At 44.9% G+C, this 22,494-nt stretch overlaps 1 protein-coding gene across 1 annotated transcript; it reads left to right on the top strand.

Annotated features, from left to right (window-relative positions):
- The first annotated feature begins 1,649 nt into the window (after nt 1-1,649).
- Nucleotides 1,650-21,596, top strand: BLTP3A (bridge-like lipid transfer protein family member 3A). The gene is made up of 21 exons (XM_029086554.1): nt 1,650-1,702; nt 3,467-3,629; nt 5,539-5,577; nt 6,051-6,142; nt 6,354-6,543; nt 6,994-7,134; nt 7,685-7,855; nt 8,956-9,133; nt 10,176-10,262; nt 10,870-11,034; nt 12,161-12,303; nt 13,055-13,196; nt 13,615-13,808; nt 14,321-15,852; nt 16,087-16,283; nt 17,087-17,235; nt 17,343-17,490; nt 18,565-18,836; nt 19,704-19,812; nt 20,377-20,492; nt 21,471-21,596. The coding sequence occupies exons 1-21, from the start codon at nt 1,665-1,667 to the stop codon at nt 21,594-21,596; spliced, it is 4,392 nt and encodes a 1,463-aa protein (XP_028942387.1). The 5' UTR covers nt 1,650-1,664.
- The last annotated feature ends 898 nt before the right edge of the window (nt 21,597-22,494 follow it).

The raw sequence follows: 22,494 nt of genomic DNA, 5'->3' as shown, positions 1-22,494 counted from the left end.
GCTGAACAGAACCAGCTCTGGCCCAGCTCCAAACCAGGCCAGCTTCTAACTTTTATTTCCCATGGCCTTGATTGTGAATGCAGCAAGACCTTTTTTTATTCACTTGAAGGCTTTCTATCAATGCTGTGATGGTCCATTTGGCTATTGTGCAGCAGATCAGACACTTTTCAGAGACAAAATGTTGCTCAGGGTATTGTCAGCGTGGATGCATGCGTGCTCATCTAAGTGTACACAAATGCAAAATGCCCTTGTGACTCTGCAGTGACAATTCTATAGAAGATAGAAAAAAGGTTTTCTGCTTTGACTTTTGTCATGGTAATCCTGGCAAGCTCAAAAGGAGTGCTGTCTTAGCCAGTTTGCTGGCTTAGTGCTGGGTGACTTCTGTTAGAGTTGCAAAAAAAAAAGAAAAAGAAAGTGCAAATATCCCCCACTGTCAGTTTTCCTAATAACTATCATTTTCATTCACTTTTCTTTAAGCCAACAATCCATGCTGCCAAAAATGTTACTGTTGCTGAGTATGAATGGAGTGAGTCTGCCAACAAACATCTAAAATTGTCTGCTCTTACTGCTTTTTCCTTCCCCTGGCAGTGACCAAAGTAGTTCCTTTCAAGACATAATGAAGATTTGGCATCTGTGAACTCCTGAGTTCACAGGCACACTTCATCTGTTTGCCTCTTGTAAGCCACATCTAACATGCATTACATGTATCAAAATGTCTTAAATTTGAGGATTTTCCTGTTTGAAGATCTCAGATTCCTTTACAGGGAGAGAAACTGAGAGCGGAGGACTGGGTAAGAGGCATGACTTCAGAAATTTTGACTGTGTGGCTTAAAAAAGAGATTTTTTTTCAGTTTTTTTTGTTGATTTTTTGGGGTTTTTTTTACAAAACTTGCAGCTTCTGTGGTCCCATCATTGGTGGGGTCTGTAACCTCTCCTTCAGGGGTGGAACAAGGCATTTTGGTGCATTTAGAATGCCTCATAAAAGGACTTTTCTGTAGAGTCTGGTAGTACTCTTGGTGGTTTTCCCACCTGTCCAACCTTTCCCTGCAGATGATTACAAATAGTTATTTGTTTTTAGCTCGGTCATGTTTCATACCACTCTGTCCACCAGTGTCCTGTTTCACAGCTTTAGTGTCCCTTTCACTGTGTTACTTTTTTGATACACACACACACACAATAAAAGTAATGCCCTGGATTGTCCTTATATTTTGCTTCTGCATTGCCAGCTGAAAGCAGCTTCCCCATCTAAGCGTGATTAGCCCGGGGTGAGGATTTGAGACGCCTGCAGCTTGATCCTTCCTGTACAAGTGTGAGAAAGCTGCTTTGTGCCTCAGCCTCTCCCCACCTGTAAGCTGATCACCACCCGCAGCAGCCTGTGAGCTTAACAGTGCCAAGTGCTTTTTATTCAGGTTGTATTTGTTTTATTCTTAATATTCAATCCCAGTGGACGTGATTACAACAGCTTTTGACTGAGTTGATGCCCTAATGCAAGACAATGTGCTCGTGTATTGCTTCTGGGGGTAGTTGGTCTGATTTTCAGCAGTGTCTGAGATTGTGAGGGACACCAAGTGCAAACCTTACAGAGGTTCAGCATATCCCTGCATCTCCCCACCAGTGGAGCAGCCGCTGTAGCACACTCTGGGGTATGTTTTTTCTCTGTACAGATGCTGAGAAGCAGTGTTGAACTTGGCCGCCTTCCTGGGTGTGTTTAAACAAGAAGGCTTTGGGTTTAAAGTGAGTAACAGGTTTGAAGTGAACGTGTCAGCCTGAGAAGCTGGCAGGTGTGTTCCAAACTTGGTCTTTAATCAGCTGTCAGTGTGTACCTTTGGCTCAGGGGAGGGAGGTGACAGCATGACACAGGAAACGTCTGATTCAGGCTTCTGTGGCAGCAGAAGACTCTACAGTGGCAGGGATCAAGGTGAAAAGCAGTAGCAGGTGAACTCACAGCTGTTTGTGGCACCCTCCTCTTCCAGGAGTTGCTGCATCAGTAATGTAGGGTTGACATCAGCCGCTCTTCACAGGGCACTGGGCTGTCTTGTCTAGACTGTGCTTTTGCCAAGAAAGGTTGGACCAGATGATCCTTGAGGTCCCTTCCAACCTGGTATTCTGTGATCTAACAAAACATTCGCTTTGGAAATGCACTTTTCCTCCAGGAAGCCCTGGGTTGACTGACCAGGCATCTCAACCAGCTTTGGACTACACCTCGTGCTCCTACGGTGGTCACATCAGCTGCCATCCTGGCAGTGTGTCTCTGGTTCCTCATCCCCTCTGAGCAGTGGCTTTGTTCAAGAGATGCCCTTTGTGCCTTTCACAGAGAAGTGACCCACACTGCTGGTGTGGGGAAAGGAGGGAGAACAGCAGCGTGTGACTCACTGTGGGACTAATCCTGCTTACGCTGACAATAGGGTCTTTCTTTCTCTTCCGCTTTCTGGACCACTGTCCAGAATTAGAATTAGCATTAGCAGGGAGGAACGTGTGGAGTAAGCCCTGGCTTCAGCAGTGGGTAAGTTGTTTGGCAGCTTTGAATCTTATGACCACACAGTGCAAGCTGCTTTGCTCCCTTGGCATCATCCCCTTCTATACAGAAGGGTGTTTGATGGAGGCAGCCGAACTGGTGAGGTTTTGCTGACACACATACAGCCTCTGTGGTCTGTTGTCCTCTCAACTGGCTCTTCTGGTTCCTTAGGGACCGCAGTGGTTTTAATGAAAGTCAGAGGTTTTCAGATCTCCACCAGAATCCACTGCTTTCGAGCAGTCCTCCTGAAATTGTTTCATCCATTGCATTTAAATCTCGGGGACATGAGGGATCTGAAGATACTCAGCCCCATACAAGGGAGGTGGAAACAACAGAAACACTTGGGAGGAGGAATTGCAACCAGAGAGAGCAGCAGCTTCTGGTTGCCAAAAGGAGAGGAGGACGGGAGCTTGGGCTGGTCACTCGGGAGGGGAGTTGGGTTGCATGCTCAGACCTGCTGACCAAGGAGCAGGCTGGATTGCCAGGCTGGTGTTTAAAGAGACAGCCATAAAAGGAATCTACTAATGATCTTTTTACTTTCCTGTATCAAAAACTTCAAAAAGAAACTAGATAATTAAACTTTTCACTGCTGATGTGGCACTTCTTGGGGGGAGTAAAGTGACTGACCTGTTGCAGTTTGGCTTTGGTTTTATCCCAGGGCAGTTTTGCTGGTTTCAAGGTTTTCAGTGGTTTAAAGTGAATTTTCAGTTTCTCAGATTTGAATTTGATTTAAAACAAAAACCAACCAAACAAAAAAGTCCTTCAAATGTCAAAGTGTAAAAACACTTTTTCCTGGAGTGATTAGCATGCCCTGGGTTTAAAAATGTCAGAAAGGTTTTAACAAAACAGCAAGCAGTCTTTATAGTTCAAATAGCTCTCTTAAAGGCTCCCCTAGTCTCAGCAGCTTTGTTGTCTGGGGTTGTTTTTAGTCTCCTCTTTCTTCTCTTGTAGGTTCACCAAGAATCTCTCTCCAGACAAAATCAACCTGAGCACGCTGAAAGGGCAGGGACAGCTGACCAACATAGAGCTGGATGAAGAGGTGCTGCAGAATGTGCTGGAGCTGCCCACCTGGCTCGCCATCACTCGGGTCTACTGTAACAAGGCATCGATCAAGGTGAGCAGAGGAGGCTGCCCTCGTGTCCCCAGATGTAGTTGAGGCCTTCTGTTGATAGCTTCTGTTTGTCACCTGGGAATTTCTGATGAAGAATCATTCCATCCACACATCTCAAATGCTGTGCTTTAGGGGTGAGATTTGCTGATTGAATGCTGTGAGGTAACCACAGCAGGTTGCATCAAAGGCTGCCTTTGCCAAGTGCTTTGCCCCGATGGTGGCTGACAGCAGGTGGTAGAGGATGCTGAGAGAAGCACAGGAAAAGTGTTCTGTGGTCCTTCCTCACCTTCAGGTGACGTAAGTGACATAAGTTTGGTAGGACAAGGGGAAATGGGTGTGAGCTGGAACACAGGAGGTTCTGCTTCAACTTGAGAAGAAACTTCTTTCCAGTGAGGGTGCCAGAGCCCTGGGACAGGCTGCCCAGGGAGGGTGTGGAGTCTCCTTCTCTGGAGACATTCAAGACCCACCTGGACGCCTTCCTGTGTGATCTCATTGAGGTTCCTGCTCTGGCAGGGGGGTTGGACTGGATGAGCTTTTGAGGTCCCTTCCAATCCCTAATATTCTGTGATTCTGTGAAGCCAGCAGTGATGTCTTTGTGTTTAATAGCTGCTGCTGAATTTCCAGGAATTTGCCCAGATGCTTTCTGAACCCATGTAACATCCAGAGTGTGCTATGGCAAAGAATTTCACAGCTAAAGCACATCTGCTTTTGCTTGTATCAAGCCTGCATATATTCATTTTAGTTGATAACCTCCTGGTACTGTTATTGGAAGAAATAGTGAACAATTGCTCCTTGTTCATCACCTCCATGTCACTTAGGATCTTACAGACCTCTCTGGTCATTCCCTCACATTTCCTTGCTATTTTGATAGCAGAGGAGTTTTCTGTCTCCTCTCATCCCTACTGATTTTTATTTTAATTCTAATGAAGTAACACTGACCTCCAACAGGAATAGGAAGCAGAGAGAAATGGGAGTGCAGTTCTCTGAAAGCCTAATTATGCTGTGAGGTATTGTAAAAATAAAACTGAACTTTTAATTGTTGAAAATGCCATTTGTAGGATGTGTGAATAGCGCACGTGAAAAGCTGCGCTCTGCGCCCTGTCAGCCTTTGTGCCCACAGTTATCCAGGCATAACTGATGAAATTATGCGTGCACTTGCACTTTTGCACACTGAACTCTTTGACAAGTTCTTCCTCCTTGTGCTTTTTAGAGCAAAAAATCCTTTTTTTTATTTTTCCCAGTTGATCTGAAATGCCAGCTTGTTTAATGTCAGTTTGTACTCACCATAGTTGCATTACATGAATGCAAGAGTTTTTAGTATATGGAAGAGACTTGCTATAAAAGAAATATGGTTATTAAAACTTGCTATAAAAAAAAATTCAGCTCTGCCAAGTGACAGTAAAAATGAGCTTGTCTTGCTCATCTGATCCGCTCTGTTTTTAGAGTCAGATCTGCTTAATTTAGTAGCAAACATTTGTTCTCCCTCCTACGAGAACTGCGGAATAAGTGTTGCTATAAGAAAATAAAATGGATCTCTTTGGTTTGTGCACAGTCTTCAAAAGCTACTTGACTTTCAGTGACAGCAGCAATTAATTGTAAACTCTTTAAGGACAAGAACATTCTCCATAAAAGAATGTGAAAAAATCAGAATTTGACCTTCAGAATATCTATTACTCGTGATGATATGTGAGATCCAAAAGCCAAGCTGGATTTATAGGTCTGGTGGCTGGCATGTCTTTTCACTTGTCTGTGTGAGCCTGTTTGACCTGGATTCAGTAAGACACGATGGATTGTCACTGTGGACGTTTCTCAGAGAAATGGGGCTCAAACTTTGAGCTCAAATGGTTTCCTGCAATTTCTCAACCATTCCAATGTGAAGACAACTCTTTTAACGTCAACTTTATTGTTTCAGATCCAGTGGACAAAGCTGAAAACACACCCAATCTGCCTGGTAATGTTTCTTTTCTTGTTCATTCCTTTTCTTCCTCACCCTTTTTAATCTCTTCTACTTGAGAAAAAAATCTGCAAAGGGAAACTGTAATGCATGCTCAAATCTTCATTTGACCTAAATCCTCTAGGCCCTTAGCACATAGGGGAAGGGGAGTTCTGAGAATAATTCTGTTTGGTGACGAGTGACCTCCCAGGAGACCCACATTTCACCGCAGGATGGAGCTGAGCTCTCAGTGAAGTCCAGGGCAACCTCGTGCCTGGTTTTTGTTGTTTGTTTTCCTCCCACTTCTGGGGATTCAGGTTACCCAACAATCCTGGCACTGATGGTGTGAGAGCTTTAACACATGAGACTCTTGAAGAGGCTCGAGACTCCAGAGCTTGTTTATCCCTGCTCTAGAGTCTCAGAACTAAGGCTGGTAGGCTGAGCTTAACTCTTGGTCTTGTATTTATTGCTCCCATGTTCTGTCTTTACAGTACCTGGATAAAGTGGAGGTAGAGATGCGAACATGTGAAGAGCCTCGGCCACCCAACGGACAGTCTCCCATTGCTCTTGCTGCAGGTCAAAGGTCAGACCCTGAGCCCTGTGGTTTCTTTCAGACATGCTGCTGGGGTATGGGTGGCTGTTGTTCTCAGTGATTAACCATTGGCCTCTCTGCACTCAGCTTTAAGTGATTCTGATATTGCTTGTAAACCCTGGAGTCTCTCTGTTTGTATTCTTACCTCTACCAGGCCTTTTATTGTAACAGGTGATGACTTTGAGGGATCTTCTCTTTGCAGTGAATATGGCTTTGCTGAAAAGGTCGTGGAGGGGATGTTTTTTGTTGTCAATTCCATCACCATCAAGATTCACTCCAAGGCCTTTCATGCTTCTTTTGAGCTATGGCAGCTCCAAGGCTACAGTGTCAACCCAAACTGGCAACAGAGTGACTTGCGACTCACCCGCATTACTGATCCACAGAGAGGAGAGGTAAAGAGTCCTCTTGTGTTGCCTGTCATAGTGTGCACAGTAGAGTGGCACTCCTGCTACCCAAGTTCTCTGGGGTGATCAGGCTGCTGTCTGAATTCTCACACAGTGATGGTAGGGAGCTTTGGTCAGCTTGACTACCATTTGCTGGAACAGGGTGGCTGAGAGCTGACTTGTGTTCAGAGCTTTCTCTGAGCTCCTCCAGTCTGAAAGAATGAAACTGGAGAAGCTCTGAATGCCCTTGTGGTTTGTCTGGTTTTAAACTCAGTGTGAGAGAAGGGGTGAGATGTTACCTGGGGCATGACTTCCCTTTTGTACTGGGATCACAGTAGAAAAGTGTGTTGAATGATTTTTTCTGTGGCCTTGTTTCATTCCACATCTTCTAAGCGTTTATTTTAAACATTAAAGTTGTTGAAGATCTCAGCATTTTCCTATTTTTCTCCTTCTGGGTAGGTTTTGACATTCAAAGAGCTCACCTGGCAGACACTTCGGATAGAAGCAGATGCCACTGACAATGGTGATCAGGATCCTGTTACTACTCCTCTGAGACTCATTACCAACCAAGGGAGAATCCAGATCTCCCTCAAGAGAAGGGTGAGAGTTTCCTCTGTACTTTGCAGGATACAGTCTCCCTACCTGGTACAGTGATGATGCAGATTTCCTCCCGTGTTCCTCAGCAACCCATCTTTTCCTTCACCAGTGTTGAGCCCAAGCTGCTGTCTCTCTGTGTTTCCTGTTTGAGACAGCTGTGTTCTTGCCAAATGTCAAAGCAGTTTTTATCCCAGGGAAGGATAACAAGTGTGGAACAAGTTTTTAAATCCATTTGTACATCCCAAGGAGAGCTGTCATCTCTTTAGTGGGAGATTATTATAGTAGCCTTATTTTTAGCTGTCAATGGAAATGTGATGATTAAAAAAAACCCCAAACCATCTCTTCTTTATTTTTTTTTGTTTTTCTTAAACCAGTCAGCAACTTGCCTCCTAAAGAGGAGACGCTGTGGACATCCCCCAGATAAGTTAACTTCCCTCTCAGATGAGTTTCAGAGCAGCATCTCTTGTTTCTGCTACAGTTTCTGTGTATTATGAAGAACGTATGTATATAGTTGCAATTCTTAAAAGTCCTTGACTCCTCCTTGCTGTTTCAGACCAAAGATTGCAACGTGATGGCATCTAAGCTGATGTTTCTCCTTGATGATCTGCTCTGGGTGCTGACAGACTCTCAGCTGAAAGCAATGATGAAATATGCAGAGTCTCTGAGTGAAGCCATGGAGAAGTCTGCCCAGCAGAGGAAAAGCTTGGCACCAGAGTCTGTACAGGTGAGTGGGTCAAGATTTGGATGTTGATCTGTCAGGAAAAAGGAAAAGACAAGGTAAAGAGACAGTTTCTGTTTGTGTGGCATCTGGCCCTTGGTGTCAGGTCAGCATTTTGTGGATTGTGGGCTGCTGTTGGGTAACAAAGTGACCAGAGGAGTTGGATTAATTGCCAATAAGCATTAGAGAATGTTCTTACATAGTCACAGGCTAGATTGTGTCAGATGGCAGGGAAAAAATGGTGTGAAGTTGCATGGCTTTCCAGATTTGGCTGGCACGTGGAAAGTTGCGTAGGGTCCCATGAGGATTTGATTTGGTAATAAGCAATGAATGTGTTGTAGAAATAATGTTTGCTGCCTCTGAATGACAGTCTGCCTAGGCCTGGGGGAAGGGGCTCTGGTACAGTAAATTATGACATAAAACCATAGTGAGCTGTGATGCTCAAGGGAGAACCTGGGCATCCAGTCTCACTGGTGTTGTTTGGGTTTGGTTTTTTTTCTTCCTAATGCTCTGGAGAGAGTGCTTGATTTTTGCAGTTGTTCTTTGGTTCACATATAGCTTAGCAGTGTATGAGAACCTTAGAACAGCAGCTTCTGCCACTAACCTTGAACTTCCCTGACCACTTGCATTGTTTTCAAAATGCTGGGCTGAGTAATTGTCTGACTCATGTCACAGAATAAATACGTAGGGCAGAAGACAAAAGATGTTTTCAGAGACAAGGATGAGGGAAGAGAAATGTCACTGCTGCTGGTGGTGGAAGCTGTGGGGAAGGAGGACTCTGCAGAGTGCAGTGAGATTATGTAGAAGGAGGGATCAGGAACACTTAGCCCTTTTTGTCCAGGAGTCTTAAAGAATATTTCAAGATAAGTGAATAGTAGCTTGATGTAGAGGAGGGAGAACCACAGACAAAGAGTTTTGTTCATGAGAACATAGGAAAGGATCCAGATTTCTGGGGTCCCAATTCAATTTCTATAAATTGATGCCTTGCAGTCTGGGAGATTTCATCATTTAGTTTTAATTGCATTATAACCTCTTTTTCTTTTCCTTTTCTTTTTTGTTTTGCTTTCTATTAGTTGTTACTGAGCTTGTCTCTCTCTCTCTAACAGATCACACCACCTGCTCCAAGTACCCAGCAGTCCTGGTCTCAGCCGTTTGGAGTCAGCCCAAATGCAAGTAGCATTGGTCAATACTTTGATAAGCATGACATGAAAGAGTCATCATACCACCTCCTCATCTCACGCTTGGATCTGCATATCTGCGATGACAGCCACACTCGAGAGTCAGGTAACTGTGAGAGCAGCATCAGGAGGACACTGCAGGAGGAAAACATTCATCCAGGCATCAGTTCTCTCTTGAAGGAGGATTTTTCTTTTGAAAACATCTTACTGTTCCCCAGTGAGGCAATAGGCAGTTGTTGAGGCTGATGGAGAGATCAGTTCTGTTTCTCTGAAGTAGATATTGGAAAATCTTTCTTGGCTCCGTGGGACAAACATGGGGGAGTCCATCAGTGGATGTGGTTGCCAGTGACTTAGTTGAAGTGATAGAGGATGTGCTCCAGGAACAACCTGGTATTGAGCAATGGGAATAAAGTGTGATTATTCCACTTGGTGAGAAAATGTTTGTTTTGACAGTTCAGGACATTCACAGTAGCATAGCTACAAGGATTCTTTGCCACCTTTGACAGACCATTCCCCTGCTTACCATGTTCTTTTCAAGCAAGCCTTTGCTACTGTCTGTTTTATTCCTTGCTCCCCTTTACTGAGATATATTTCCAAGTACTTTTTTTGTATTTTGAGGCAAATGTACCTCTTTCTCTCCCTCCACAGCCATCCCTGATCCGAATTGTACTGTTTGGTTTTACACACCTTCCCTTTAAGAAAAATTATCCTCCCCACATCCATCACTATTCCAGATATTTTTAATTGGTCTGTGTATCGCTGTCTCCTGAGCTGCTGTTACCAACATCTTAGCTCAGTTTTGTTCTCTTTCTTTCACTGGCCCTCCCAGCAAGTGTTGGAAACACAAGTGCTGGTCATTGTAGCAGGAAGTGTAATTGATAGTGGCCTAAGAAGCAATGGGATCTTGCATTTTGGTATTTGAGAATCTAGATCTGGTTCTTACAATATAAACTGTTGGCCTGTTACATTCAGTTGTCCTTTTCCTTGCCTAGGAGAAGATTTTGATACAGCTTTCTTAAAAGATGATACCCTAATACTGACCACGGTGACAATCAATCAGTGGTGGCAATCAAAGCAATATTGTTTTGAATTCTCCTGGATCAGGACTTGGATTGCAGAGCTGATCATGGTTTTTCTGTTTTCCATAGGTGCTTCGAAGCATGGGATGCTGGGAGGTGCCATGCAGCTGACCTTCAGGAGGATGGCTTTTGACTACTATCCTTTCCACAGGGCAGGTAGGGGAGTGTGTGACCTCCCAACTTGAGGAGGAGGATAAAAAAAGAATTTAAAGAACAGTGATGCTATATGGTTTCAGAGAGGACTGGAAGAAAGGCTGCACAAAGGCCTTGGGACTTAAATCCTCACAGGCAGGGTTAATCTGATTTACCTGTTGGAGTATGACTGACAAGTTGCTGGCAGAGCAGAGTACAAAGAGAGGAGTAAGTTGCTGTCTCTTGTAAAGACATAAAGTTGAAGCTTGGGATTGCTTTTCAGTTGCTTAAGCTCTGGATTTGGTTCTTACATGTGCCTAATCAAATTGGAAGGATTATGGGATGTATCCCAGGAGAAAATCTGTTTGTAGTTAACTGAAGAATCAAGGAAAAGTGACTTTGGCATTCTTTCCAACACTTGAATTTGGAACACTTGCTGGTAGGGCCAGCTCTGTTGTGTGAAAGCCTGCACTTGTTTCCCAAGCATTTAGTGTGCTGCATATTGCATATTCCAGATCTGGTATCAATAAAGATGAATGCTGTACAGATTTCTATACATTTGAGAGGCACAGGAGGGTTGTGTGTATCCAGGAACCTCATTTTTAAAGCCAGGATGTTTGCTTTCATGCAGGAGATGCCTGCAAGCATTGGGTGAGGTACAGTGAAGCAATGGAAGCACGAGGTCAGTGGGCAAAGAAATTGGTCAGTGAATTTCAAAGCAAGATGGAGAAGCATTATGAAGAAAAGGACCCTCCACTTGCCAGAACTCCACCTTCCCCCTTCAAAAAGAAACCAGGTAATGGCATTTGATACCATCTCCTGCTTTACTAAGTTTTAACAATTTTGCTCTGTCCAGCAGTATCTCTAGTCACCTCTCCCCAATTTAGCAGGCTGATTTCTTGGTGCAGAAATCCACAGCACACTAAAACTGATAAATATCATGGCAAAGGAAAGTGGCTATCATGCTGGAATAACATTGCAGCAAGAATGGACAGACTGCAGTGGTCACTTTCCCAGCTTATTTATTGAGTTTCTGTGTAACTGAGCCCAGAAGGCCAATAACCGTATCCTGGGCTGCATCAAGAGAAGCGTGTCCAGCAGGTTGAGGGAGGGGATTCTGCCCCTCTACTCTGCTCTTGTAAGGCCCCACCTGGAGTACTGTGTCCAGTTCTGGAGCCCCCAACATAAGAAAGACATGGACCAGTTAGAACAAGTCCAGAGAAGGGCCACCAGGATGATGCGAGGGCTGGAGCACCTCTCCTATGAAGACAGGCTGAAAGAGTTGGGGCTGTTCAGCCTGGAGAAGAGAAGGCTCCAGGGAGATCTTATAGTGGTCTTCCAATACCTGAAGGGGCTACAAGAAAGCTGGGGAGGGACTTTTCATAAGGGCAACTAATGACAGAACAAGGGGAAATGGGTTTAAACTGAAAGAGGGGAGGTTTAGATTAGATATTAGGAGGAAGTTCTTCACTGTGAGGGTGGTCAGACACTGGAACAGGTTGCCCAAGGAAGTTGTGGATGCCCCCTCCCTGGAAGTGTTCTCGGCCAGGCTGGATGAGGCTTTGAGCAACCTGGTCTAGTGGAGGGTGTCCCTGCTGCTGGCAGGGGGGTTGGGACTGGATGATCTTTAAGGTCCCTTCCAATCCAAACCATTCTATGATATAAGGAGTAAATTAAATACTTAGCCTGGCTGAAGAACGTGTTCTTTTGCTACAGAGCAGACTCAGCTTTCACAGTGTTCTTCCTTCAAAAGTCCTAAGTTGTTTGGTTTGTTTTTTTCCCTGCCTAGCTGTGCCCATCTGTTTCTAATTTTGGGACTGTTAATTCTGCTCTGCAAGCACATACATGTTGGTATTGATGGTGAAGTTTGATACAAAGATGATGAGTAAAACCCTGCTGATTCTGCTTTTCTATCCTCACAGATATTTTGTTGAGTCCTCATAAAAGTTCCTTACAGAAAGGCCGTGTCCCTCCCACAAGTTTGCCACGACTCAGGCACCCTCCCTGGAACCGGCTTCGATCCAGCTGTGTGGTAGTTCGAGTGGATGACTTGGATGTTCACCAGGTAGGGATATGAGCAGAGTCTGGAGATGTTCATGTCACTTTAAAAAAAGAATTTTAATCTGATACAATTCAAATAAATAATGCAAATCCTATATCATCCAAGACAATAAAAACTCTGCCCAGAGAACCCAAATGCCACTATGATGTTGCGTGTAAAACTTTTAAACCAAATATGAACTGCTGGTAATTTTTATGTTCAGAGGAAATTGCATGCATAGCCACAGAGTTTTTGCACTCTGTGTCTGTTCACATCTAAACTTGCATCAAGCAAAGGTAAAGGGTAAAAAATTTCATGTGTTTGAGAAGTTTAATGAGGATATGGATTAGTTGACAGAGAAGGAATAAGCCTTCACTCATGCTTTCTGACCCAGGACAGAAAGCATCACTAGACTGGGTCAGACCCTACATCCACATGCCCTGTAACCATTGCAGGAGCATGATCAGTACCAGATACTGTAATGGACTTACCAACATGCTTTTAATCTTTAAGAAAGCTTTAACATATTTCAGTTCTGTTTATTCACATCGTCTAATTCTGATTGTCATGGCTCTCACTAGCAGTGACAGGAGACATAAAGAGCTGAATTCCCTCAAAGGAGAGGAGTTGGCAATATTAGCAGGTAGAAAAAAGCTGTACTTTTACTTGAAAGCAGCGTGTGTTTGATGTGTAAATGAGATGGATTGAATACAGGAGACTGCAGGGTTACTGAGACACTTTGTTTTGCCAATTCTCCTTACCCTTGTGTTTTCAGGTTTCTACAGCTGGTCAACAAAGTAAGAAACCCTCCACCTTGCTTTCATGTAGTAGAAAATTCTTCAAACTTCCTGATCAGGTCTCTGCAATCCATATTGAATTCACAGAGTATTACTTCCCAGACAATCAGGACTTTCCAGGTAATACACCAAGGTTAGCACCTTCTTTCCTAAGTTTCTTAAAGAATCAGTCAACTCTCAATTATTTAGGTTGTTAACCCTGTTCCATATTCTCTGGGTGTCCATGTTTGTTTAGTCTTCTGATGTGGAAGCAAAGTTGTACTTGCAAAATAACCTAGCCAGGAACATATTGAAGGAGCTGTTGTGTTTGCCCGACTCTTGGGGTTCTACCTTATTGATTAGCACTGGAGGAGAACTGTAGGGTGCTCTGGCTTGATGTGAGACCTGGAACATCTTGTTTCTCTAGTGCACCACAGCTTCTCCCTTTCCTCAAGAGATCTTGTCTTCCAGTGGGTGTTGAAGCCCTCTGCATTGGTGTAGTCAGTGTGAAGTGCCTTTTCTGCTGCTATTAATCTGTGTTGCTTCTGTTTCATTCTAGTTCCATGCCCCAACCTGTATGTACAGCTGAACGGCCTGACGCTTACCCTGGATACAGCAAGTGTGCTCTGGATAAACCTCTTCTGTCTGGATCTTTATCGCAGCTTAGAACAGTTCAAAGCCATCTACAAGCTGGAGGACTCAGGCAAACATGATGAGCATGTTGATGTTCGACTGGATGGCTTCCGGCTGAAGGTACTCTTCATTTCCTTCCTTCCCCAGTCTTCAGTGTTCTCTCCCTCCCTGTTGTGGAAGGAACATGAGACCAGGACATGACTTCAGTCCAGAATGAGAAAACAAAACCTCTGCCATTCTCTAACTTTCTTCTGTCTACCATTTGTGTTAGTTTTGTTTTGATCTGTGAGCAGTAAAGCAGATGCTTGAGTTGTCTAGGGAGGCAAGTCAGTGTTTATGAAAACAGTTTCAAGGAGAAATTGATAGTTCAAGTTGTCAAAAGTTGTTTTCTGGGCTTTGGAAACCACTTTGACTCTCGTACAGTTCCCAGTGGGCTGCACTGATGTCCTCTGGTGTTTGTCACTGACTACCCTTGTTAGCGGTTTTGTGAGGAGGCTTAAAGGCCTTTATTTTAGTAGAGACCAAGACTTCACAATTGTTCATATATTCCACAACTGAGCTTCGTGTAGATAAGCCTCTGTTAATTTCCCTTCTCACAGCTTTACTTGTAATGTCTTTCCTCCTCTGTGTAGCTTAACATCCCTGTGGAGAAGAAAGTCACTGACCATCAGGATCGTCCCCAGACACTCTGCATTTGCATGTCGGAGATGACTGCCACCAACACTCGCCACGCTCCCTTTTGCAGCTGTCAGGATCTCCAGAGCCTCTTCCGTAAATTTGCCAGTTCAGAATTCTTCCACTCCAGCTACACTAAGTTCCCAAAGTCTCAGGACAATTTCAGCCTCCTCCACACCCTTTTCTTGCGCCATGCGTATGAGGTGGATGGTGGCCCTGAGAAGCAGCCAGGCTCTCCCCAGCTACTACACAAAACCTCTGCCTCTGAAGATCTGTGGTCTATGAATTTCACTGAGCTTTCCCTGGACTTCGAGGGAGCTGAAAGCTCAAAGGGCAGAGCCCTTAGTTTTGTTGACCCTTTTCCCCTTTCCATTTGGGCCTGCCTTCCCAAGAGATGGAGACAAGCTCAGATATCTAAACGACAGGAGTTGGCTGCCTCCGAGTTGAAAATCAAGCCTTCTGCCAGCTTTAGCAATCACTCCAAGAATAAGAACCTTTCCACAGAACATGGGGTTTGTCAAAGATCAAAGACTGACCAGGATCTGAAGAACATCTACAAGGTCCCAGAGACAATGAATGTCTTGAGAGAATCTGGCTCTGAAATTGATGATGGAGTAGATAATAAAGAGCTGGAAGCCTCTGCTGATATCCATATGCTGATGTCCTCATCTGTTCATATCAAAGTTCGCCTCAACCACTACCAATACTTGGTGCTGCTCAGGATGAGAGAAGTTCTGCAAACACTACAGGAGCAGTTGGCCCAAGATACCCAGGAAGTGACTGGGTCTCCTTTAGATCTCATGTCTGCTTGTGTAGGAGTTATGTTCCATAGTGCTGAAGTGGCCCTACTCATGAACCCTGCACCAGGGTCTGTCTTGGAACCCAGATCTCTTGACTCAGACACAACAAGCCTGATTGAGTCTGAGCTCTCACCATCAGACAGCAAGGAGGGGCTGGTGGCTGAAGAGAAGGAGCTGAAATCAGAGACCAGTTCAGAGAAGGGAGTGTGCAGTACCTCAGAGGTCCCAGAGGACAGCGGGATTGAAAATACAGGTACCAGTGTAGCCAGTGTACCACTGGAGAGACTCCCGAAATCCCCAAGTGATGGAGCTCTGAGTACAGTAGAGGAGAAAGGTTTGATAGAGGAAGCACATGAAGCTGTGGAAGCCCTGGTTGCAGAAAGATCAGCAGAGACCAGCAGCCATCCTCAGAGCCCTCCAGCTCTCCCTTCTAGCCCAACCTCAGACACGCAGCCCTCGGGGAGAGGAAACATCGCTCTCAATGGCCAGACAGAACTCATCCCTTTGAAGAACATCGAGGTGGAGTTGTCTAGTGCGCTGCATATCACCAAGGATGCCACGAAGGAAGCTCTGCACGTGACTATGGACCTGACTAAAGAAGCCATGTCTATAACAAAAGATGCTCTGAGCCTGAGCCGGGAGAAGATGACCTCCACCATGCAGAAAATGCTCTCTCTCCCTCCAGCCAAGTGAGTGGGCCATCCTCCTGTGCTTCACAACAGCAGCAGCAAGGCTGCTGGGAAGGGGGGAACATAGGCTGACTGCTCCCTTTATTTCCATATCATTTGGATTAGAAATAAGTTAGATCTTCATCTCTTGGGGTTGGTCTAAGTACACTAGAGTCTGACTTGCAAGTGTTCAGCCCAATATCAGTGTGATTTGGAGGCTAAGCTGCGTGCCTTTATCCCTTTTATTTTTGATAGGGAGTCTGTGCCCAAAGCAGAAGAGGGAGCAGTGACTCCGGGCGGGAGTGGCAGCAGCCGCATGCGTTTCCTCTCCATGAAGAGGACAGCATCCCAGCATTCCTTTGACACCACATCTGTGGATTGGAGTGGCCCTGAGGATGGGCTGTCTGTGGACAGCGATGGCAGTGATGGCTTTGTGATGCTCACAGACTCTGGTAAGAAGCAGTTGGCTTTATCCTAGGGGATAATGGGTTTAAACTGGGATAATGGGCTTTAAACTAGGGGAAACGGGTTTCAACTGAAAGAGGGGAGGTTTAGATGAGATATTAGGAAGAAATTCTTCACTGTGAGGGTGGTGAGACACTGGAACAGGTTGCCCAAGGAAGCTGTGGCTGCTCCTCCCTGGAAGTGTTGAAGGCCAGGTTGGATGAGGCTTTGAGCAACCTGGTCTAGTGGAAGGTGTCCCTGCTGCTGGCAGGGGGGTTGGAACTGGATGATCTTTAAGGTCCCTTCCAACCCAAACCATTCTATGATCCTCTCCCCTACTCTTATTTCACAACAGTGAACAGTTTTCTGCCGTGGACCATGCTGTGTTTGTATGGAATTCACTCGTGCCATTCCTCTTTGAAGGTCATAAGTAGTTCATCCATGATGGCTCTCTCTGCTTTCTGCCTTTTCTTTGAGAATGAGGAGTATAAATGAGTGGAGAGGGTGACTCCTGCACATAACAATGGTGTTCTAAGGCATTTGGCCATACTAGAGCAAGACTGTAAATGTGTGCAGGTGGTACATAGCCTTGAGGAAGGGTTTAGGAAGGACTGGTTGGAAGTAGGGTACACTGAATGTCTTTCACTTCAGCTCTATATTGCTTAAATTCATCTGAGGAGCTGGAGAGAATTCCCTAGAGGATCATACAGGCTGATAGGCCATGAGATTCAGGCAGATACTGAGATCAGGACTTCTTAAAACCAGGAAAAGAAACAGAATTGATGAGTTGTTGTTGTTCTTTCCATTTCAGAACCCAGCCTGGACCCTCTTCCCTCAGGGCACCTTCCTCAGATCCACGACACAGGCAGTAGAACAAGCCTGATGGCAGAGGACGAGGGTGGAGTGTCTCCTGAAATAAACAGCTCGACTTCACAGAGTGAAGACCCCAGCCTTCAGCTGGTCAGAGTTCTCTTCCTTTCACTGTCACACCGTCTCTAAGTGAATCTGGAAGCGCGTGGCGCAGCGGTGTTTGTTTTAATAAGTGAGCTTGTCCCTTGCTGTTCTAGGTGTCTGTCCTGATGTTGAAGCTGAATGAGATGAACTGTGGAATAGAGGCAAGAGGTAATGATTTGTCTGTTGCTTTACAAGTAACAAACGTGGTTCCAGAGCAACTGAACAATGTTGGAATGTGGCAGTACCTGCGTGGCTATCTGGGTAAGACACTGGCTCTTGGAATCCGTTGCTTTTATAGCTGCACTTTTATAAGTGGATTTTATCCTGGTCACCCTCAGGGAATATTCCATTTTAACTGGTACTTCAGTGTTAACATCTCGTGTGTTTAGGACTGGATATGACATGTGTGTGAGTGAATGTGAATGCTTAATATCTCTCTGTCAGTGGTTCAAATCTGATGTTTGAAAGATATTTCCAAGGTGCCTACACAGTCAAGCTCTATGGTGCCTAGTAATCATTGACTGGGATTTTTTTAATTGCTTCTAAGGTGCATAAATGAATTAAAAGAGTGAATAAAGCTATCTAGGGGTATTAGTTAGGTGAACTTAGATGAAGTTATTCCTGCCCTGAGAATAATGCTTCTGGGCTAGGGTACTCCCCCAGGGCTAAATTTGAATTAAAAACAAACAAACAAAAAAAAGCCAACAAAAACCCCAAACAAACCACTCCAAAACCAACAAACAAAAAAAACCCTCCAATCCAACTCCAAAAAAAACCGAAGCCAAAAGCACCTACAACCCAGAACTTCAAGTGAAAGCATGAGCAGTTCCTGGACTGTTGATCCCTTAACAGTTCTGCCTGTCGCCACGAGAGGGCAAAGTGGAATACGAGATCATCGAATCCCAGGCTGGTTTGGGTTGGAAGGGACCTTAAAGCTCATCCAGTTCCAACCCCAAGCTTGGAGATCAGGTAGTGTTGAGGATCCTGGAAAGACCTATCAGTTCTGGAGAGTGGAGTGGTGAGTTTGTGGTTAACTCGTGTATATGCAAGACCAAGGCTAGTTTTAAAGTGTGCTGAGATGGTGAGAGAAAGGGATGCATCTGGGGGCTTAAACAGTCCAGTTCTGGTGCTGTTCTGGTCCAGTTCCTGTGATGTGGAGTTTTAGTCATTTGAAATTTGAATTAATGTCATGTGAAGGATGATTTCAGGCTGCTGTCACTGTGAACTTGACTCTGTTTTGCATCTGGACAGTAAAGGGCTTTTCAAGAATACCTGTTTTGAGTTTATATCTTGTTACTGCATTTATATCTTCTGCAATGAGATCTTTCGCTATAGCTCTAGGAGATCCAGGTATAGAGAAGCCTCCAGTCCCTGAAGGTAGTAAGACCCAGCCAGAAGTGTGCTTACGTCTTGAACTGGGACCTAGTGCTGCTGTGCATTCACCACTTGCTGTTCAGAACGGCTTCCTTCACATGCTGGTCCACAGTTACACAGCAGACCTCTTCATGTCCTCCCTTACCAACCTTGGCCCCTTTCTTGAAGATGAAATAATTCCAGAGGTGATTCCCATGGAGATAGAAGTTGTAGATGCCAAAATCACATTAAAGGTGAGTGTATGGGGAACCAGAGATTCCCCCCAGGATGGCAGAGCTCACCTGCAAGATTCTGCTTGGAAAAGGATGCTGCAGGATTGCTGTGGGCCTCTCTAGAGCTCCTGTTTTCCTGATACTGTTTTATTTTGTTTCTAAAATCTGCCTTAAGGATGAACGAGTAACACAGTGGAATTGTTGATTGATCAGATTGTGGGGAAATGGGAGCCTGACATTCAGATTCTCTCTCCAGCTTTGTTGATAACCTGCTTTCCAGACACAAGGGAGAGAATTAAATACCTATTCCTCCAAGTGCTTTGTGAAATGGGGAATATTTGACCTTTTCTGTAAACATTTAGAGAATTACAGATTAAAAACATCATGTTAAGAGCTGGTTGATATTTAGGAGGGGGGCACTGACAGGAGTTCTTGATTGAACCTTTTTTGATAGCAACATTTTGGCTCCACTGACAAGCAGAAACTAGTGTTGCTGCACAGCAGCAGGGAAATCTTCAGACTAAAGGATATTGTGGGTTTTTTGGCTGAGGAATATTAGCTAGGAGTTTGAATTGGGAATTTGTAGGATGACAACTGTGAGAGCAGCTTTCAGGGTGGTGGTTGTAGGTTTTTCATCAGCCTTTATTAGGGATATGGCAGAGCTTGGTTCTGATCTGTGGGAGTGCTTTCTACGTGGATTAAGACTCATGTGCAGCCTTATATATAAAGCCAGGCTTTTGCATGTGGTGGGTGACCTTGGTGAGCTCTGGCAGCGCTGCCAATCGTTAACACTACTCCTGTGAAGGCTGGGGGCAAGGGGAGTCCTTTGCAGAGTTGCCAGAGCTGTCACAGCACTTCATCTCATCTCTGCTTTGTTTTTTTTTCCAGGATGACACCCCCCGGGTATACCCTACCTCCCCTGGCCCTGTTCCCATCACCTTGGCAGTAGATCACGTCATTGTGAAGCGCAGAGATGATGGAGTGTTCTATCTGACAGGTCAGCAACGTTGGGAAACTTGTTTTAAATCTCTGCTGGCACCCCCCTGGCTGTGCTGGAGGTAGTGCTCTGCTGTGCCTGGTGCTGGAGGAGACTGGGACTGAAATGTGATGGTTGCTGCTGAGAAGGACGAGCTGTTGTGCGTGAGCAGTCCCTGCTTCTGTCCTCTGCAGTCACTTCTACCAGAATGGGCAAACAATCTTCTGTCTTCAGTGCAAGCACCTGGGTCCTTTGGCTGCTCTGCCGTGTTCATCTCTGGATGCACGTGCATTCCTCCCTCTCTAGTTCTTGCTGCTTTTGTTGTTTTGTTTGGAGAGCAAATTTGATACCTCGGGCAGAACAGATTATACCTAAACCATGAACTGGCAGCTTGAATTCATGCCTGGTGTTTCCTTGAGCTCACACAGTCAGGACAGATTCTTCTTTCTTCCCTTGCTTTATTTTCTCTCTTCTAAAATGGGAATGAAATTTTTCAGTGCTTAAAAAGCTGAAGATATTCTTTTTGTCCCGAGAACCCTGTTGTATAAATGTCTACACCTGAATTTGTTCTATGTTTCTTTCCAGCTCCACAAGGGAAGGGCTCACCGAAACAGGAAAAACCTGTGTCAGTCCTTCAGGAGCAGAAGGCTCCAGTGGAGTGTGTCTTGGCAGCCCCAGCAGCAGGAACACGAGAACTGCAGGTGAGTCACTGCTGCCTGTTGCTGTCTGGACAACTCATTAGCTGGCAGTAGGCTGGAAAATTAAGTCTTTTGTCTTCATGTGTTTGCAGTTGCTGGTAGGTGTGGTGTGTTGCAGATAGGGAGTGCACACAAACAGGCTGTACCTCCTTTTACAAGCATTCTGAGAAGTATGGATACCTTGCCCAGCATAAACTCTCTTGTTCCTTTTCAGAAATCTCTTGGGGTTTTTTTAGTGGCTCTTTCTTCCCACTGTGTCCTGTTCCTTGTTAGAAAAATAGGAATTGTGGGGTTCCCACAAAGAAATACAAGTTTTGTCAGAGTAGAGTAAGTCTTAGAGCCAGGGAGTTTCAGGTTGCCTGGTTTCTGCTGTTCAGTTTGAACTTCCATTCCATTTTGATCCATATATCTGAATACCAGATAACTTGTTTATTTTTCAATATGCATTGTTCTCTACTTACACTTCCCATTTGATGCCAGGTCTACTTGGTGAATTGACCACTTGCTATGGAAAAACACATATCAAGGGAGCAGTGTGGCTGACTAGGTACAGAACTGGACTGGGAGTTTGGATTTTATTCATTAGCTGCTGACACAGCACTTCATTTCTCATGTGTGTCTCACCCATTTAGTGCAGAGACTTTTTCTTCTTCTTCCCATTCATAGATGGCATCCTATGAAACAGGGCCCTGAGCAGAACTGGAGCACATAAGCATCACAGTAGCTTAGCTTCAGTTTGTTTTCTGATGTTATTGAACTTACTATTGGCAAAGGTTAAATTCTTGAGTAAAAATATTCATGAGAGCCCAAGGAAAAAAAAACTTTCCTGTGCCATGAAACTGCAGTGGGATCTCACTGGCAATGTTTGAGGACAGAATTAACTTTGTTCATGGAGACAAGAAATAGGATTGCCAGGCATCTGCTTGCTCCAGCTATCATCTTAAACTCCTGGTTTATTTTCCCTCTGTTTGTCTCTTGTAGTTAAAGGAGGTGTCAGAGTTGCAGAGGGAGCTTCAGACCATGAAAATAGCCCTTGCAGAAGCCAACATGGACAAGACTCGCCTTCTGCAGGAAATTAGGAAATACAATCCCCTCTTCCAGCTTTGACAGTGGAGGGCTGAGGCTGCAGCTGCTCGGGAGGAGTGGAGACCACCACCAGCACTAAGGCGGCTCGTTTGATTATATTGCTGCTAAAAGGGTCAACCTCCTGAAGAATGGTCACCTCCAAGAATGGAAACCAACTGGGATTGCAAAATGAACTGGAAAGAGGGAGGGGGAAAGGAAAGGAAGGCCTGACTGAGCAACAGGGAAGGAACGAGGAGGAGTTATCTGCTTGCAGCCACTTCTCTCTGTCCTGGCAGTGTGGTGCTGCCTCTGTCACTGAACCAGGGCAGTGGTCAGCCCACAAAGTCAAAAGCTGTGTGGTGACACCCCATGGCTCTTCATCCATGGGTGGCAGTGACAGTGTGCTTTCAGCCTTCACCTGTCAGGGTAGCATCTAGAAATGTTGGGGTTTCTGCTTCTTTCAGCCTTTCTTGTGTTCTTGCTCAGTCATGCCAAAGAACACAGCAAGAGGAGGGCAGTTACTTCACCACATCAAGGAGTGAGAGAGAGTAGGTATGGCAGAAAACATTGCTCAGAGTTCTGGTGTGAAGGTGTGTGTAATATCACATGAGAAACAGACACGCAGGAGGCTGGTGGGTGTGGGAGACACAGAAGGGATTTCCCCCTGTGGAGGAAGGAGGCTACAGCTCATTATTCCCTCAAGAACAGGATCAGGATAGTAAAGAAATTCCTTCAGAATTCTTTTTTCACCAGTAATTTGTTGCGTCAAGACAAGAAATCAGTAGTACATCAGACTTAGTCTAGTTCATTCTCACTTAATCCTGCAATGTTTGGCTTTATTGATGCAGAAACAAAAATGAATTAATTTATTTCATTACAAAGCGCTTTTTAAACTTTCTTTAATTTTACTTTCAAAGAATAAGGGTGAAGGAAGTTGATT

Source organism: Antrostomus carolinensis, unplaced genomic scaffold (assembly GCF_000700745.2).
Source record: "Antrostomus carolinensis isolate BGI_N321 unplaced genomic scaffold, ASM70074v2 scaffold42118, whole genome shotgun sequence".
Lineage (NCBI taxonomy): Eukaryota > Metazoa > Chordata > Aves > Caprimulgiformes > Caprimulgidae > Antrostomus > Antrostomus carolinensis.
Note: the sequence above shows the minus strand (reverse complement) of the source record. Positions and strands in the feature narration are given on the sequence as shown.